This window comes from Astatotilapia calliptera, chromosome 3 (genome assembly GCF_964374335.1).
Source record: "Astatotilapia calliptera chromosome 3, fAstCal68.1, whole genome shotgun sequence".
NCBI lineage: Eukaryota > Metazoa > Chordata > Actinopteri > Cichliformes > Cichlidae > Astatotilapia > Astatotilapia calliptera.
The window spans coordinates 74,495,095-74,513,455 of NC_137424.1; the positions used below are offsets into that span (position 1 = coordinate 74,495,095).

General features: G+C 40.7%; 2 protein-coding genes across 6 annotated transcripts; one reads left to right on the forward strand and one right to left on the reverse strand.

Annotated features, from left to right (window-relative positions):
* Positions 1 to 1,268: 1,268 nt before the first annotated feature.
* Positions 1,269 to 10,986, reverse strand: LOC113019716 (uncharacterized). 3 transcript variants are annotated; one of them, XM_080299163.1, is made up of 3 exons: positions 10,857 to 10,986; positions 7,390 to 7,488; positions 1,269 to 3,593 (listed from the first exon to the last, which is right to left on the reverse strand). In XM_080299163.1, the coding sequence occupies exons 2-3, from the start codon at positions 7,405 to 7,407 to the stop codon at positions 2,298 to 2,300; spliced, it is 1,314 nt and encodes a 437-aa protein (XP_080155289.1). In that variant the 5' UTR covers positions 7,408 to 7,488; positions 10,857 to 10,986; the 3' UTR covers positions 1,269 to 2,297. The 3 variants fall into 3 exon arrangements, with proteins under 3 accessions (XP_080155289.1, XP_026019321.2, XP_026019322.2); XM_026163536.2 differs by lacking the exon at positions 10,857 to 10,986 and adding an exon at positions 8,260 to 8,494; XM_026163537.2 differs by lacking the exon at positions 10,857 to 10,986 and adding an exon at positions 7,590 to 8,215.
* cnga1b (cyclic nucleotide gated channel subunit alpha 1b) lies at positions 10,924 to 18,178 on the forward strand. Of its 3 annotated transcripts, none has more exons than XM_080299128.1 (16): positions 10,924 to 11,153; positions 12,285 to 12,413; positions 12,918 to 12,983; positions 13,071 to 13,133; positions 13,239 to 13,314; positions 13,345 to 13,379; positions 13,510 to 13,614; positions 13,813 to 13,919; positions 14,022 to 14,196; positions 14,521 to 14,657; positions 14,750 to 14,922; positions 15,216 to 15,341; positions 15,623 to 15,775; positions 15,866 to 16,097; positions 16,438 to 16,613; positions 16,702 to 18,178. In XM_080299128.1, exons 2-16 carry the CDS (start codon positions 12,304 to 12,306, stop codon positions 16,930 to 16,932), a joined length of 1,965 nt encoding a protein of 654 aa, XP_080155254.1. In that variant the 5' UTR covers positions 10,924 to 11,153; positions 12,285 to 12,303; the 3' UTR covers positions 16,933 to 18,178. The 3 variants fall into 3 exon arrangements, with proteins under 3 accessions (XP_080155254.1, XP_080155253.1, XP_026019363.2); XM_080299127.1 differs by having other exon boundaries at positions 13,239 to 13,311; positions 13,342 to 13,379; XM_026163578.2 differs by having other exon boundaries at positions 10,926 to 11,153; positions 13,239 to 13,379.
* The last annotated feature ends 183 nt before the right edge of the window (positions 18,179 to 18,361 follow it).

The following is an 18,361-nucleotide window of genomic DNA, read 5'->3' on the forward strand; positions in this document are numbered from 1 at the left end:
GTCAAACACCTCAGAGTAAATCATGTCACAGAATATGACGAGCGTATGTTGAGGCGAACTGAAGAGGAGGACAGGGACTTAACTTAGCAAACTTACTTACAAACTTAGCACTAAAAAAGTAGACCATTTTGGCCGGTTTTGGAGCAGTCTGGGGGGATGGTGACCTATAAAATAAAGTTTAATATCTCAGAAACTGTAGCAGCACAAACGCTCATTTTACCTGCACAAATCTGCACAAACGTAGCACTAACCGCTCCGCCTATTTGCCTTTACGTTTCAAGTGGCTGGGGGGTCAGCTTCACTCTGCTCAGATTTTTCAAACTCGAGGGGTACAAAATGCAACACAAAAACTGACACGCGTGGTTTTATTCGCGAGCCAAACGCGTTTTTGCGACGCAAATCTGCTTGCAAATTTTCGCGGGACCCGCAAGCACGGCTCATCACGCTCCTACATTTACTTTACATGTAAACAAAACACAAGAAACAAAAGATGCTGGGGGTTGGGTTTGAGGTTATGACTATTGTTGTCATTATTTTTGTGCCTCAATAATGCTATGCTTTTTATTAAAAAGTGTTATAAAGTTATATAGTGTAGTATTAAGTGGACACAGCCTGAAAAATAAAGGCATGAGACCACGTGTCCTTGAGAAGTAGAAAGCTGCAGACTCTCGCTCATGTTTGCCTGGGAAAATATAGATAAGAGGGAACATTGTCTGTGGAAATTTACTGGAAAGCTGTTGTTTAGACTAAAATGAGAGAGCTTCTCTAATAAAACTGTTAGGGGCACACCACAATTTTCAGATCCGCGGCAGCGTGTCATGCAGGACGCATCTCCCTTCTAGAAGTAATAAAGTCTTAAATGGTCTACTGACCAGTGTTTTGTCTTCTATTGGATGCCTCTGAGGAATCAAAAGAACTCGGTAAAGTGTTGATATTTATACTATCTCAGCAGAAGTTTTCTACTTATGCCAAAACATTTCTTCCTGTTAAAAGGGAGTTTTTCCTTCCCGCAGTGTTTTACCTTTACAATATAAAAAACTGACTGGAATAAAATGCTTTGGTCACACATCTGAACGTTGTGTGGACACACGAGGGGAAAGGATGTCGCGGTTTTCCAAGATCACATCAGAAGGCCTCATGCTTTTAATGATAAGTTATCTCAATGTCATAGATCTGAATTCTAGACGATTCTATGAGCAAGAAACGATGCCCTTACACCGAGTTACAGAAATGTTTGTTCAGAAGAAATAAGAGTCCAAGCATTCCTGAACATAGTATTTGTTTATTTATATTTAGGAGATTCACTGAAAACAGATGAACAGATGGGATACAAAGAAAGTGAGTGGGAGGGGTCACCCATCCTTCTACTCACTGATCAATAAATACTTTTTATTTATGCAAGAAACAAACAGCATTGTAACAGTGCATGTTAGAAATGACTGGACAGCAGCCAATAAGGAAAAAACTTAAACGCAAGATCCTAAAATTATTATTATTATTATCAACATTGCTGTAAGTTAACAAAACCCTGACAAACATCAGCAGTCAGTATTTTCACGTCACTGACAGCAGAAGTTAGGTCCTCTCTGAGTCCTAATGACAAATCAAATCATTTTCAGTAACTGTATCAACAACGAACACTTCGGTCGGCCATGTTTGGACCTCCAAAAACAGTTTAAACAAACACATCAGTTTGTGTAAAACTTTGTTAACATCAAAGTAACTTTACAAAGTCTGCAACATCTGCAACTTTAGCTGCCTCAAAACGAAGTTCTATTGATGCAACAGAAACACAATAATGATGTAGGCCTGAACGATGTGCCTAAAACAACTCGCATCCATGTTTCAAAGAAAAGTACATAGCAAGTGTCATATAATGAAAACCTCAAGAAAATGATGTTTCTGTCACAACAAAACTCACAGTAATAAACAAATAAAATATTCTTAGAAAGACAAACTGCTTCATTTAAAAGAAATCTGTTGGTTCAAACAAACCTGCCATTTTTAACAATCGTATGTATGACATATAAAAGACAGCACTTTGGAAAGCTGTAGTTAAGTAATTATAGATCGATGTATAATGATATTTATAGAATTAATTCGTTTTTTAATGAAATAAAGCACCCAACAACAAAAACATCTTTTAAAACAAGCAAACAGGAAAGACGAAGTATGTTGACATAACAACTGCATAATGAAGGTTTGTTTACAGCGTTTTTACACTTTCAGGTTGTATTTTCAGTGAGAGTACAGCAGTGACTTTGTATTCCTTCAAATCTTTTTCTGCAAAGTTCACATTATTGCTGTTTCTGTCGGTGGATCCTTTTATGATAATTTAATGCACTGTGAGAAGTGAAGACCTTCCCGCACTGCTCGCAGGAGAAAAGCATGTCTTTTGTGTGGCGGTTCCTGTGCACCTTTAAAGTACCTATTTGAGTGAAACTCTTCCCACACTCCCCACAGCTGTACGGTCTCGTTCCAGTGTGGATGCGTTCATGTACTGTGCGCTTAGTCTGTGAACTAAAAGTCTTGTCGCAGTGTCTGCACTTGTATGGTTTTTCTCCAGTGTGAATACGTGTGTGGTGTCTCAGGTCTTGCCTCAAGGTGAATCTTCTCCCACACTGGTCACATCTGTGTGATTTCTCTCCGGTATGCATAACAACATGCCTTCTAAGGTTAGATGATGAAGAGAAATCTTTACCGCACTCCTCACAGGTGAAAATCATTTCTTTTGTGTGGATGTTCCTGTGCACCTTTAAAGTACCTATTTGAGTGAAACTCTTCCCACACTCCTCACAGCTGTACGGTCTCGTTCCAGTGTGGATGCGTTCATGTACTGTGCACTGAGTCTGTGAACTAAAAGTCTTGTCGCAGTGTCTGCACTTGTATGGTTTTTCTCCAGTGTGAATACGTGTGTGGCGTCTCAGGTTTTCCCTCAAGGTGAATCTTCTCCCACACTGGTCACATCTGTGTGATTTCTCTCCGGTATGCATAACAACATGCCTTCTAAGGTTAGATGATGAAGATAAATCTTTACCGCACTGCTCACAGGAGAAAATCATTTCTTTTGTGTGGATGTTCTTGTGGCGCTTTAAATAATATAGTCGAGTGAAACTCTTCCCACACTCCTCACAGCTGAACGGTTTCACCCCAGTGTGGATGCGCTGGTGATAGACAAGACTCGAAAGCCATGAAAAACTTTTCCCGCACTCACTGCAGCTGTAGGGCTTTTCTCCTGTGTGAACCCTCTGATGATTCTTTAATTCTCCTTGGGTCACAAACCCTTTGTCACATTGCTGACAATGGTGCGGTCTCTCTCCAGTGTGATACCGTTGAATGTGAGTCGATAAGTTTCTCAATGAGATAAATTCACTGCCGCACTCCTGACACATATGTGGTTTTTCTCCACTGTGCGTTTTCTTATGAACATTTAGCGTGCGTACTGTTTTGTATGTTTTCTCACACTGATCACAGCTGTACAGTCTTTCTTCAGTGTGACTTTTTTGATGACTCTTTAGTTGCTTCAGGTTGTGGAAAGCCTTCTGGCATTGCTGACATCTGTGTTTTTTCCGCATTTCTTTGCCGGTCTTGTCCTAATTCAACAGAAAAACAAAAACAGATTATAACTCAGGTACTGGCAACATGGTGACACTTCCAGAAGTCAGCAGGGCTCTAGACTAACTTTTTCCCATGGTTGCACTGGTGCGCCAGCACCATTGGCGGAGCGGGGGGTGGCTTACTGGGCTTAAGCCCGGGTTGTTTTTTCAGAAACCCGGGGTCTTTTGGAGTGTGCGACCAACTGTTCGGGTAACAAAAAAAAAAAATCTCTGCAACTCTCCGTGTGGTCAACAACAGACACACATTTTGCCCCTATCATGGACTAAACGAATCAGAGATAGTCAGGGGCGGGACCTCTCTGATTGGCCATGGTCCAGTTGAAAGTGCAGGTGGAAGAGAGAGGTGAGTAGCTTGAATAAAGCGATATCAATTCATTAACGGATTCCACACAAAGACGTAAACACAGAGTGGACGCATCAGAATCAGCTTTGTCTTTCTTGGCTTTCTCACCCGACGGCCCGTAGACGGACACGCTGTCGGAGCTTAGCGATCCTGATGTGTCCGGTCCGCGCTGTGTTTACGTCTTTTTTGCGCTGATTCTGAGCTGCAGGTTTTGTCTCTCTCCAACCAAAATTTGCAGAGCCAGCAGCAAAAGAAGCAGCAAACTGCGCTTCACATTTGATCAATGTCGTCATGAATTCCCTCTGACTTTTGCTGTTTTGCTTCCGCCACGATAAAAATCACACTTCCTGCACAGCTCTCTCTCTGTGTGTACTTCAGGAACAGTTTCCCATCTCAAATCTCTGTTTTCTGCATTATTTGTTTGCTTATTACCCACCAGTCTACTGTTGTTTACAGCGCTGTCTTTTTCTTTTTTCACTTCAATGACCTCGGACAAGAAAGCCTAATTTCTGCTGTTCAACACTGAAGAAATTTAAACTTCTTAAAATTATGCAAAATTGCAGAATATTTTTAAGGTTATCTGCTATAAAAAGCCAGACCAGGAAAATCTCCTTCATGTTTTTCTGTGTTTTATTCTCAGTTACTTTCACACAAAGGCATCTGCTGTGATGTTCACAATTCTGATGAAGTCTCATTATAATATTTCTGACTGTCTGAGGCTAAATTGAATCAAATCAGGACTTTGAGAACCGGAATCGAATGGATTATAGAAATCAGTGATGATACCCAGCCCTATGAGCAGCCTAGGCCTGACAGAAGTGGATGTAGCTGTGGGTAATAAGAAAAGATGAAAAGAACGATTGATAACTTTTTTGTTAAGTTAAGGCCTGATCTGTCTGAAATTCATAGCCAGTGCTCTGACATGGTGCCATCAATCTTTGAATGCTGAAAAAGCACAGTGTATCCAGGAAACACATTATATGCTGCGATAAATGCCCAAGTGTCCCCTCTCCCCACTGCCTTTCAGCAGCATGCAGCAGCAAACAGGTCGTCAGAGGAGCCGAGATGATGATTAAGTTTAACATTTTCTACAATATTGACAAAGCACTTTAAGCACAAGATTGTTAGTTAATAATTTAGAAATTTTATATATTATGCTTTGGATGTTGTTCAATATATTTCTATGCAAATCAAGAGGAATTTCAATACACAGCAGTATATTCACAGTTGAAACCAGATATTTACATAAACTTTAGTGAAAAAACATTAAAAAAAAAACATAAAAACATTTTTTTACTGTTAAACATCAATTTAGAGTAAACTTTTGTTTTAGATAAATAAATATTGAAATATCTTTTGAATTAGTTAAATGTCAGAATAAAGAGAGACAGAGCTTTCTGTTTTTTATCACTTTCATCAAATTTAGGAGTACATATACACTAAGTTTATTGTTAATTAATAAGAAAACTCCAGACGACTCCATTCTGAGCTGAAGAAGCTTCTGATTGGTTAGTAGAGTCCATGTGAGTAAATTGGTGGCACAGCTGTGGATGCATATAAGGAAAAACACAGAGCCTGTTTCTTTGACATGGGAAAATTAAGAGATGTCAACCAAAACACCAGGAAAAGGATTGTGGAGCTCCATGAGTGTGGCTCAAGTTTTGAATACAATTTGGTGCCATTTACAATTAAGAAATACAGATAGTTTCTCTCTTTACTCTTAAAGTTAACAAATATGTTCAGTTCTGGTTGAATTGGGGTTTAGTCCTCGCGTCTTGATACAGCCCTGATTTTGTTCTGCCTTGCTGCTTAATTAAAAACACTAGTTTAAGGTGTCCTGCATATGTGATATATATTTTCTTCTTATATGAAGCTATTCTTTTTCAAACAAAACTCAAAACACGGCCTAACAAACCTTAAACTTCACAGCATGCTTTTTCAATCTTTTGTAATGATGATTAACTAACAATCTTGTGAACACAAAGTTCTTTATTTGGAGCACAGATCTACAAGAAAGATAAGTTACTGAAAAAGTGCTCGAGCTTAAAGTGCTTTGGCAATGTTAAACTTAATCATCATCATCTTTGCTGCTACCTGCCGCTGAAAGGCAGTGAGGAGAGGGGACACTTGGGCAGTGCATTTATCACGACATATAATTTTGTTTTTGGATACGCAGTGCTTTTTCAGCGTTCAAAGCTTAATGGCTCCGTGTCAGAGCACTGGCTATGAATTTCAGACAGATCAGGCCTTAACTTAACGAAAAAGTGATCTTTTCATCCTTACCCAGAGCTACATCCACTTCTGTTGGGTGAGAATCGTTACTGATTTCTATAATCCATTCAATTCAGGTTCACAAGGTCCCGATGCGATTCGGTTCAATTTTAAAATCAGACAGTCAGAAGTATTATAGTTCTGATCATTTATCAGTACTGACACTGTGAGACTTCATCAGAGGTGTGAGCATCACAGCAGATGTCTGTGTGTCAAAGTAACTGAGGACAAAACAAAAAAACATGAAGGAGATTTTCCTGACTTTTTATAGCAGATAACCTTAAAAATATTCTGCAGTAGAACAAAAACTGAAGAAACAGGAAAGGTGAGTAAAAGGTTTCTACTAAACATCTAAAATGCTCGGCTGTGTTTGATCATATATACTTTAAGATCAGTAAATATCCAAATGAAATGCTGTCAAAACAAGTCATCTATGTTTTATTATTCCCAGAAACACTCGTGTCCAAAATGACACCCTTCAGCTAACTGCTGTTTGGAAATCACATTGTTGGCGCAAAATATATTGTATGCTGTCAAACTGTTTCTCTGGCATTTTTCATAGATTTGACTAAAGAAATGAAAACAAATGATGTTTATGGAACATCCCTGTATTACCTCCTTATTTTATGCTTGAATGATTCACAGGCTAGAGTTACACGACTTAAACTGCCATTAGTGTTATTATTTAATTTGTTCTAATCTTTATTTGTCCTGGTTTTAAACTCTTTCCCTGCAGGCACACTGAAAATGGTGTTGGCTATTTTGCCTGGTAAGAGTACTGAGTGTGCAATGTTGTTTAATTAGTGTGTTATTAGTCAGTTATCAGAGACATTACAGAAAGTTTCCCAGATAAAAGTCGAGTGATACTCCTGATTCATTGCTAATCAGTATATGTTACAAACTCTCCATCGTCCAGCCCTACAAACAAGTCTCAGGTCCAGAGCACGCTCCACTGAGAAAAGCTGTTCTGTTATTTATTTCATGTGAAAATACAAATCATGAAGCCACTAATTCTTCAAACTCCAAGTCTAGATTTTGTCTCGCTTCTCTCAGGCTCAGCAAGCAGCAGCGCTTCGTCATGTGGTTTCTTTTCGTACGCTGCCGTGCTTAACTTAGAAAATGCTCCTTTTTTTATTTACAGCAATTATTTCTAGGCACCTTTTCGGGTGAAGCCATCCTGCTGCTTCTGTTCCCTCAGTGGTCCTGACCTCCGCCAACCTTCCTCTCCTCCCCAGGTATGTCACCTCCACCTGTGAGCTGCGAAATAAAAGACGAGACACGGGTTTTGTACATCGTTTAGATGAAACGTTAACATGTGACTGAAGTGCAAAGTTACAACTTTTATTTAAGGCGTTTACTTAAACTGTGACATGAGGCGTCTCTCATTGTCAGAGGCTCAGAAGTCACTGGATAGCTGACAGCAGTCTAATGTTGAGGCGAGGCCTGTTCACCTGGTATGTCATGATACAGGCAGCAGGTAAAAACCCTTTGTACTTGTAGCTGTTCACTGTGGTTTTAAACACCCACAGGTCATTTAATCTGGAACGCATCAGCCGGTGAGTCGGTGAACTTGTAGCTTTGTTAGGGAAACCACAGCCTGTAAGCAGTTAACTGCAGCCAGCTTCTAAAAAACACCAGCTAATGTTCCCGCTCCTCTAAGGGTCAGAGGTCACAGCGGCCCACGCGCGCGCACACACACACACACACACTCGTTTTCATATCTTAGTGAGGACATCTTATTCACATGATGCTAACTGTAACCCTGACACTAAAACCACATTTTGAGCCTCAAAAATAACTTCAAACTCGTGCGGACAGACACGTTGTCCCCGTTAGTGACTGTTGGTCCCCACAAGTATGTTAGCATGACAATTTTCTCCCCCCGGAGCGCTTTTTCCTTACAAACGCGGCACTATTTAACGCGACAGGTTTTTTTTCTTCCACCAGAGAAATAAAAGAACACGTTTCTCGCCTGAGCTGAGTCTGACGTGTGTGTGTGACCGGGGGGACCGGGGGCGCTGAACTTACCTGCGGCTCAGCGCGAGGATGCTCCGCTGAAGTCGATGGATAGTGTATCCTTCCGCGGGGCTGTGAGGCTTCGGAGCGCGCGTGGAAGTTTGTGTCGATGACGAATTTAGCTACGTTAACGGTCTCGCGAGTTGGTCGTACCACGTGACTCATTTAAGAAACTGAAGATTAAAGACTTTTAATGGAAGGACGGAGAATTAGAGCCGCGGTGATACAACTTATTTTAGGAATAACGTGGTTCTACTGAACTCTTCGTCTGGCTGAGATCGCAGTTTTGTTCACTACGTTTTAGGTAAGTTTATAAAGAGTTTTACAAAAAGATGACCTGAAACAGAAATGTTAGAAAGTTTCTCTCAGAAGTGAAAAATAAATTCTGAAGTCTTTTATTCATGCTCGGGGACATTTCGTCCAAACAGACATTCAAATATACGATTGTTATTTTGTATCCAAAAAAACAGAAGAAAATAGGTCAAAATTATTCAACAGGATTGAAAATCTTTTTTAAAAGCTTGAGAAAAAAACTAGATCAGGGGAAAAAGCCTCTTCTTCCTCTTTTCTTGCCACCATAGCTCAGTGGTTTTGTGTTTTTCTAATGGTGTGAGTATTTCTGACAGCCCCGTATCACAGCTCAATGTGAAATAGCCACAATAAACTGGCTTCATCACAGTGAAATCACACACACATGAAAGCATCACACACACCGACAGCATCCTTTGTCATCATTACTGATGGGACCTGTGCAACAGTGTGAGGGACTGGTGTACATATTTACTGAACGGCTGCCAAAACAGTGGAAGAAGTTCACTTCATGCACATCAGCACTAATCAGAAATGTCAGATAATGTAAAACACAATAAATCAGTAACTGTGGGGTTGTTGTTAAAAACAGTTTCAATGTCAGGTTAAACTTTCAAAAATCTATAAAAGGTCTGCAGGGCAGTGGATCTGTGTCTTTTCGTGGTCTGACACCTGAATACTGAGCTGCTGTGCTTCACCTTTGCAGTAACACCACATCCAGCTGATCGTGGAACATCAAAGAGGACTTGTTGCAGTGGTTTCAACCTGTCACAGCATCCGAGCTGAATTCTCAACTGCTTTACTCACTGATCACAAATCACTCATTGGTTCAAAGTAGAGCAGTTACAGAAGCATCCAGCAGAGGGCAGCAGATGAGGGGGGAGTCACAGACACAGGATCCACACAGCTCATCACTCCGAGCATGTGTGTGAATGTAAAAGCCCCACAAGGGACAAAGTTTGGAAATTAGCAATAGCCATAAACTCTCTGTTGAAATGACAGAGCAGGTAATACCAGGTCCAGGTTTCCCTCTTTCAAATGTAATTGCAAATTAAACAGGAGCTTTAGGATCATGAGCGCAGGGCGATAAATCCCAGTTTAAAATGAAAAACTGCATCTGCAGCCACGTGTTTCTGGATTGTGGCCACTTTTGGAACAGCAGGAAGTTTATAAGAAATAGTTTATAAACATGGTCCTATTATCAGCTCTCAAATTTTGAGCAAGACTCCAAAGATTTTCTTCAAAGTCAAAGTGTTAATGTCAATGTCTTCAATGAATCTGAGGCGACTGGTGCATAAGCGGTTAAAGTGGAATTAAAATAACTGCCTAAAACTGCCGAGGTGCTCGCTGAGGCCAGAAATGGTCTCAGAGGAAGAAGAAGCCGTTCTTCAGGAAGGGAATCGGGGAGAAGAGGCTGAGATGTCCCACCATCCACCATCTAATACCATCTGGAAAGAGCCTGCTTGGCAACAGCTTCGTTTTTCAGCTGTGATCCCAAACACACCGCCAGTGCAGTGAAAGCATGGATAGAAAACACTATCATAGGATTGGCCTCCACTCAACAGTGTGGGATCATCATGATAAAGAAAGGCTGCCAACATCCAAAGAAAAGCTTCAAGAAGCCTGTTACTGAAGACTGTGGTGGAGATTATGTCACACATGTGTTCATTTTCCTAGTGCGATACAAAGGGATGAAGATTCAGCCCTGCAGAGCCGATGGTACTTCACTCACACATGAATTATAGTCTTTGTGTGGTGACAGTAAAGGTAACAGTGCTGCAAACACACACACACACACGGACTAATTCCCAATAAGCCAATCAGAGCTGCCCGCTAAAGGCTGCTGTGTGTTATTAAGGCTACACTGCTGACTCAGGAGGATCAGAGGAAAACCAGCACGGCTCTTTCTAATCTGCTCTTCCTCACTTTTCACTACTGCAATCACTACTTTCACACCACTCCTCACACTCTTTCTGTCCCCTTTTTTCCTCCACCATATTTCATCCTTCTCTTTATTTCCTCCTTCCTGTAATGCTGTTATACATTCTTCTGTTTCTCATTTAGCCGTTTCTTTCCTTTCTAATCGCTTCATTGATTAACTCCTCCTTCTGTGACACATTTCACTTCTTCTCCTTCTTTCCTAGCTTCCTGTTTGTCTAACTTGAACTCCTCCGTTGCATCACATTCACTTTTACATGCTGTTTTACGTCTTTGCTCAACACTGAAACAAATATTAAAGTTGTCGAGGTGGAGTTGTATATTTTCATGTGTAACCACATGGTAGTAGTTTCATTCCCCACCTCTGAGTGCAGGCGTACGTAAGACACACAGTATCATCCCTCCTCTAATCTCTTTATCCTGGTCAGGGTGACTGAGGAGACTCGTCTGCTGGACCCTCCGAACGCTCCACTCCTTCCATCCCTCCGTCCCTTTTCTCCTTTTTTCCCTCTAGACTCTAAACCAGTGAGGATTTAAAGGGTCCCAGCTTCCACAGGAGTGCGTTTATGGGAGGTTACTCCTCTGTTTCCATGGAGATGAGTTTGATGGGCTGCTGGTGGATCTAGGCCACATAACCACGGGTGTTGGATTATCAGCTGGTGAGTAAGGAGATAATGGACTGAGGGTAGAAGGCCGCACATTATGCAAGACATTTTTTAAACATCATACACGTTTTCGTTCAATAGAATTGATAACAATAAAAATGGAAACGTGAGGGAACAATGTAGGTTTATTTGGTCCAATGTTGATAGTGGATATGTTGTATACTCATGTGTGTGATCTTAATTTACCTGTTGCTTTTGTTTAAACTCTTGGTGACCCCACACTACAGCACAAAAACCTGCGTGTTACCAAAGGGTCTTTATTTACCTGAATCTTCATAAAACGTTACTAATCAGTTCTTAAGAAAGAACCGGTAATAATCTCTAATAAAAACAGTTTATGTTCCCAGGTTCAGGTCCATAAAGCAGCCAGTTTGGCTCCTAGTTAGCCACACATGGCCTACTTAGATGATAAGGTGTCAACAACAAAATCTGTCTTACCCTTATATTGCAAAATATGGCTCATACAGGTGTTGGCACTGCCTCAAAAATGCCATTGAGCTGCCAGCTTTGGATCCTGTGTAGGTCCTATGTGGTTCGACCAGTTAGGGCCAAACAACGCCTGGTAATGAAACGTCTTTCTAAAAACCATCCTTTCCACCCGGGTCTCCTTTAGTCTCATAGTCTTTGTAAAGCTCTAACCGTTAGTAATTATTCATGAAAAGAATGTTTAATAAGCTAAAATAAGACAATTTCGTGTTGTTTAAATACAATTATTTTAATACCATTTTGGGTCAAAGAAAATTTGTCAGACAACTAACTTTGTGCTGCAAACATGGTGCAGCGGGCCTACTAAATGTGGATCACAGAGGGATGCCAGAGGCTAATCAGTTCAGGTACCGATGACCACGTTATTGTCAGGTCTAAAATTTTTGCAAGGCTTGTATTTCTTTAGGCCCAGGAAGATTTTTAACATCAGCACTGAACAGCTGGGAAAGCAAACTTGTAATGATGTTGCATAAAGACAGTATTTTATGACATCGTGGTACCCGGTTGGACACATCCAAGTGTTCAAATAAAATGCCATCATGCTAAACTCACTGTGGATATGTCCTGACTTTATGACATTCTGTGTTGCAAAGGTTTCACCAAAATTCATTTTTTTCTCCCTTTCTGGACAAAAAATAGCCAAAAGAAAAACATCTCCATGGCCAAGGTAGCACCGTTACTCCCACACCAAGTCTCCAGATTAACTCCACCCTCCATAGTTCTACAAGATATGGACGAGGAGCCAGGTGAAGTCGGTGCACAGGACAGGTGAGTATCATACAAATGCGACTCAAAAACTGTAATGAAGGTGATGATTGTGAGCCACCTGTGGGAAGTGTAGTTCAAGTGTGGCTCAGTGGGTCCTCGAAGAGGTTTTCGAATGGGTTTAAAATGATTCAGGGCCTCTTGCTAAGTCTGTGTAGGCCATAGGACAGCAGGTTCATGGACTTATCGGGCTTGGGTACCAGCCAATGGCCTACCAGAGTTATATCCAAACAAACAACAAATAGTAACCTGAAAGACATTTGGACCAAAAATGTATTCACAGACAAATTTTCCAACAGGTTCTGGAGTCCTTTAGAGGATTTAGGTGCCCGTGGGCCTCGTGAAGAGACCCTAATGGACCTTTATCGTGATTCAGAGGCCATTAGCAGCTGCTGTAGTGTCTAAAGTTAAAGTTTCATAATTTCTTGAAGAATGACACCAGTTAGTGGCAACTGTTCAGGGTTATTGATGGATGGGAAGGTTAACGGATCATTTTCTTTGTTTCAGAGCCTCCCAAAAAGCTGGACCGGGGTTTCTCTTCAACGTCAATAACAGCAACAACAATGAAGAAGAGTAAGACACGCACACAGACTAAATACACTTACATGTAAAATGTATTGGCATATATAAACTTATCTCTTATATCCTGCTTTCCTGCAGGGAGGAGAAGAAGAAAAAGAAGAAGGAGAAGAAAGAAAAGAAAGAGAAAAAAGAGAAAAAGGAGTAAATTTGAGTCCATATCCAGATATATAGATTTTCACATAAATCTCAATATATTTCAACTTTAATGAACACTGAAAACTGCTTATTTGTAATTATCTCTCCTAGGAAAGAAAAAAAGGAGAAAAAAGAGAAGAAGGAGAAAAAGCAGAAAGAGAAAGAAGAAAAAGAGAAGGAGAAAGAAAAGGAGAAAGAAAAGGAGAAAGAAAAGGAGAAGGAGAAAGAAAAGGAGAAAGCCAAGGAGGCCCCGTATGTTTAGTTGATCTTCTTAAACAGAAACACTGGCTCTGTCTTGAAAAACTGATTTTATGAATGCTTGTGTAAGGCTGAAGTACACATGTGCTGCAAATACAAATTATAATCGGTTATGTGTTTGCAGTCCCAAGGAGATCACAGTGATTGATCCTGCAGGAAACATGTACTACTACTGGCTGGGTGTGATCACTATCCCTGTCATGTACAACTGGACCCTGATTATAGCCAGGTAACATGAAATCCACACTTTCTTACTAACAATGTGTTTGTGTCAGTGCTCTAAAGGCTTTGGTGCCCACAGCATCAGAAGAACAACAGCTTAATATCAACAATAAGTTCCCAGTGCCGTTAAATAAAAGCCAACAATGCCAGAGAGCTTGGTTACTTAAGTAACTACTGTGCTGAGTGACATGCATGTCCATTTCAGGGCATGTTTCGAGGAGTTGCAGACTGACTACTTGATCTTTTGGTTCCTCCTGGACTTCCTGGCAGATCTCATCTACCTTGGTGACATGGTCTTCAGAACTAGGACCGGTCTGAACACACACACACAGATTGTTGTAGACGTTAATGTAAGCACACAAATATAATGGTACAAACATGTACAAATTTTGAATGCTTATTATGTGATTGCAGGTTACCTGGAGCAGGGTTTGCTGGTGAAGGACGAGCTGAAGTTACGTGAACGGTACATGAAAAGCTTTCAGTTCAAACTGGACCTGGTGTCCATGATTCCCACTGACGTGTTCTACCTTGCCATCGGCGTCACCTACCCCGAGATCCGCCTCAACAAACTCTTCAGGTTTAACAGGTAAACAAGGGTTAATCACTGCTAACCAGTCTTTGGACTAAGTAGGAAGATATTTTTGAATTCCATGAATTTATGAACAACATTTCTTTACAGTTTAACTAAAAGTTGTTGTGATGTTTAACTCAAAGGTACAAATATGAATCTTTTCCTTTTCCTAAAAGTCAGAGATTTGATGATAAAATGAATAAGAATGATTTTCTAAGGATACTGAATACACACATAATGTCACAGAAGTTTTGGACTGTCTAACCCTCACTACTGCTATTCTGCAAACATAACTAAGAATTTCTCAGCAGTGACAAGAGTAACCTCCTATCATTTCAGGATGATGGAGTTCTTCCAGCGCACAGAAACCAGGACAAACTACCCCAACTTTCTGCGTATCTCCAACCTCGTCATGTACATCCTCATCATCATCCACTGGAATGCCTGTCTTTACTACTCTTTTTCCAAAGCCATCGGTGGGGTTGTTGGATTCATTCCTTATCTGGATTTAAGCCCCGAGGAAGCCCTGATAAAGGCTGTAACATATTAATCTGTCCTGTCCTTTCAGGTTTCGGTTCTGACAGGTTTGTGTATCCTGACCCGACCGATCCAGAGTTCGGTCGTCTGGTGAGGAAGTATGCCTACAGTATGTACTGGTCCACGTTAACACTCACCACCATTGGAGAAACACCACCACCTGTAGAGAACTCTGAGTACTTCTTCGTCGTCACAGACTTCCTGGTGGGTCCGGCCTAACTTTAGCTTTAGTATATGACTGTGTAGCATGTGGCTAAAAATGCCCAAGCCTGAGAGCAGATGCGTTGTGGGGGATTTACCTGAAGAGGTTTGGTTGGTTTTGAAAGCTTAAACAGACAGATGGTAAGATGTTAGGCATAATTTGACAATATTTCTTTACTGATACAATACAGAGATTATAAAATAGAAAAATCTGCGTTTGCTTTCATGTTATTTATTTAATACTATATAAAACAACAATAAATAGATGTTTATGGATATCCTGTGCTTTTCTACAGGTGGGTGTGTTGATTTTTGCTACCATTGTCGGTAACGTTGGCTCCATGATCACCAACATGAATGCTGCCAGAGCTGACTTTCAGGCTCGCATTGATGCCATCAAACAGTACATGAGTTTCCGAAAGGTCAGTTACTCTGTGATTTTTATCATAATGGTCCTTTAATAGTATTTGCATCTGAAATAAAATATTTTTTTACATAAATCTAATTGGAAAATCCCATTTGAGTTGCTTCAGCTTGTACATAACACCTGCTTCGCTTTTTTGTCTTTTTTTAATGACAAAAACGACTCTTACTTACCAGAAAACAGATTCTGTATCAATGCACCTGATGATCAGTACACCAGTAATGTAGCCCATCAAAGCACTGCTTGAGCCCTTCCCCCATACTTCTGTTTCCAACCCAGGTAACAAAAGACCTGGAGAAGCGAGTGATCAAGTGGTTTGACTTCCTGTGGACCAATAAGAAAGCAGTAGATGAGAGGGAAGTGTTGAAATACCTCCCTGACAAACTGAGAGCTGAGATCGCCATCAACGTCCACCTGGACACACTGAAGAAGGTCTTTGCACGCTCCTAAGCACCCCTCATAAATAAAACAGAAATGTAAAAAGTCTAAGCATGAGGTCTTCTCCTCTGTGTGGTGTGGCAGGTCCGTATCTTTGCGGATTGCGAGGCTGGTCTGTTGGTGGAACTGGTGCTAAAACTACAGCCTCAGGTCTACAGTCCTGGAGACTACATCTGTAAGAAGGGTGATATTGGCAGAGAGATGTACATCATCAAGGAGGGAAAACTAGCTGTCGTTTCTGACGATGGTCTCAAGCAGTTTGTTGTTCTCAGCGACGGAAGCTACTTTGGCGAGATCAGCATTCTTGCTATCAAAGGTAAGCCTTATGACTTTATTAGCAAGCTAATCCTTTCGGTCACAATGGCAGTAACTAATGCTAGAATGATAATGTGCTAATGCTAGAATGATAATGTGCTAATGCTAGAAAACCAAAACCTTTGGACGAACTGTTTAAAAAGATTTTCCCAAATATGTACAAAACTTTAGAATGGGTTTTGCTATTGAGCCAAAGCTGGTTTAATATTTAATAAAAGTACGTTTGTTTCTGCAGAAAACTGGGGAAAAATGAAAATCCCATAAAATGTTATCGATGGATTGGGCGCTGTTTCCTTCTGACTGCTTCTGTTACCTAATCAGCCTCGCGTCTTCTCCAACAGGCAGTAAGGCAGGAAACAGGAGGACAGCTAATATCAGAAGCATCGGTTACTCCGACCTGTTCTGTCTTTCCAAAGACGACCTGATGGAAGCTCTGACAGAATATCCTGATGCTAAAGCTCTGCTCGAGGAGAAAGGAAGGCAGATTCTAATGAAGGATGGGCTGCTGGACCTCGAGGTACAGTCACATTATCTCGTTTAGAAACATTAGCAAACATCTAGTCTACAGAAATAAAAACTTTATTAAAATGAACTCTGTCCTCCAGGTGGCAGCGCAGGGCCCAGACCCCAAAGAGATCGAGGAGAAGGTGGACCGGATGACGAGCACCCTGGACTCCCTGCAGACCCGTTACGCCCGGCTGCTGGCCGAGCACGACGCCACTCACAGCAAGCTCAAACACAGAGTCACCCGGCTGGAGAAGAAGTTGGTGCCCCCACAAGCTGATCCGTCAGGTGAAGCTCCACCCCCAACACCTGAGATAGAGGCAACCAAATAAGAGGAGAAGTAAGGAGAAGACAACAAAGAAGAGGACTGGAGTGTTCGATTTTAGAGCTTGAGTCAGCTCGATGGGTGGAGATCAAGATGTTTGAACCTCAGGTGGAAAGTTGGAGGAGTTTCTGTTAAAGTTTTGAAGACAAATTGAAAAAAAAGAGGACAAAATCTGTTTCTTGCATTCAGATTGATGTAACATCCCTTCACATGATAAACTAGAGATAAACTTCTCTTCGTAAAGTATCAACCACCTGCTGGATTTGTGATGTCAGCACTTACAACTGGAAGTGGAGCTGACTCCAGATTACACTCAGAGAGCACAAGAAGGACAACTAGGCCTCAAAAGAAACTAATGTGACACCATGTAGTACTGTTTCCATGTTTAAGTTGTAAAACATTGTAACTGTAATGTATATAAATAATGAGCAGTAACTTTTCTGGATGTTACAGAGGTTGTTCATAGTTCAAGCTTTTGCTTTGCAGCAGTGACTCCTAAAGTGCGACGCAGTGCCTCCCAGTGACCCTTGAAAGAACTGCAATGTTCAATTTTGTAATTACAAAAACATTTTTTAAGAGATGATTTAAAAACAGCCATGGGATTTAAATTGCACCTAATATTTTGTCATTTACAGTTCAACTAAAGCAGTGGCTATCACACGGGAAAGGGATTTAAAGCTTTAAGGTGAATTTGGAGTGAGGTACAGATGATTTGAAGATCAGCCCAGTTTGTCCCAGGGAAAAACCCAACATTATTAAATGTGTACATACCAAAAATGGTCATACATATTGGTTTGTGAAGACTTTGCTGTTTTCTACCACAGCATACTATAATCCTTTCTGACTGTAATAAATACTGTCATTTACTAAATAAATATTTTTTATTCATTAAGACTTCAAAGTATCAGCTCCCCCCATAAACACACTGGGAGCATGTTTACTCAGGTCAGAGTGGGAAGTAGGCGCCACACAATCAGAGTTGCCCCCTGCTGGCTATTAGAAAGAATGCAGGTTTAACACTTAAGCGTTGCATCATTTTTCATACTGGGCAGCTGCATCCATCTTCACATATACAGTCTGTGGTTAGCTGCTGCACACCTGAATAAACCCCAGACTCAAAGCATATAATGCTCTCTACATCCATCGCCTTTTTTATGCTGCGACTTGTGCTTTTTAAACTATGCAAAAAATATGAATGATAATTATGTTGAATCTGGAACAAAAAGCTGAAATAAAGATATTTTATAAGAAAATCAGAATGGCTTGTTTCATTTCCAGTGCATTCTCCTCATTATTATTATTGTTGATTAAAAGTACATAGAAATGTTGATGAGCTCAGATGGAAACTAATGTAGGTAAATGTGCTGTAGGAAATGTTAATACTACCGCAAAGCACGGGATCGATAAAGTTTGATTTGTTGATCACATTTTTGTAT

Coding starts and splice junctions, on each gene's coding strand:
- cnga1b (XM_026163578.2), top strand. CDS start 12,304: ATGGCCAAGGTAGCACCGTTACTCCCACACCAAGTCTCCAGATTAACT. Junction 12,414..12,917: donor GAAGTCGGTGCACAGGACAG/GTGAGTATCATA, acceptor TCTTTGTTTCAG/AGCCTCCCAAAAAGCTGGAC. Junction 13,920..14,021: donor GGTCTTCAGAACTAGGACCG/GTCTGAACACAC, acceptor ATGTGATTGCAG/GTTACCTGGAGCAGGGTTTG.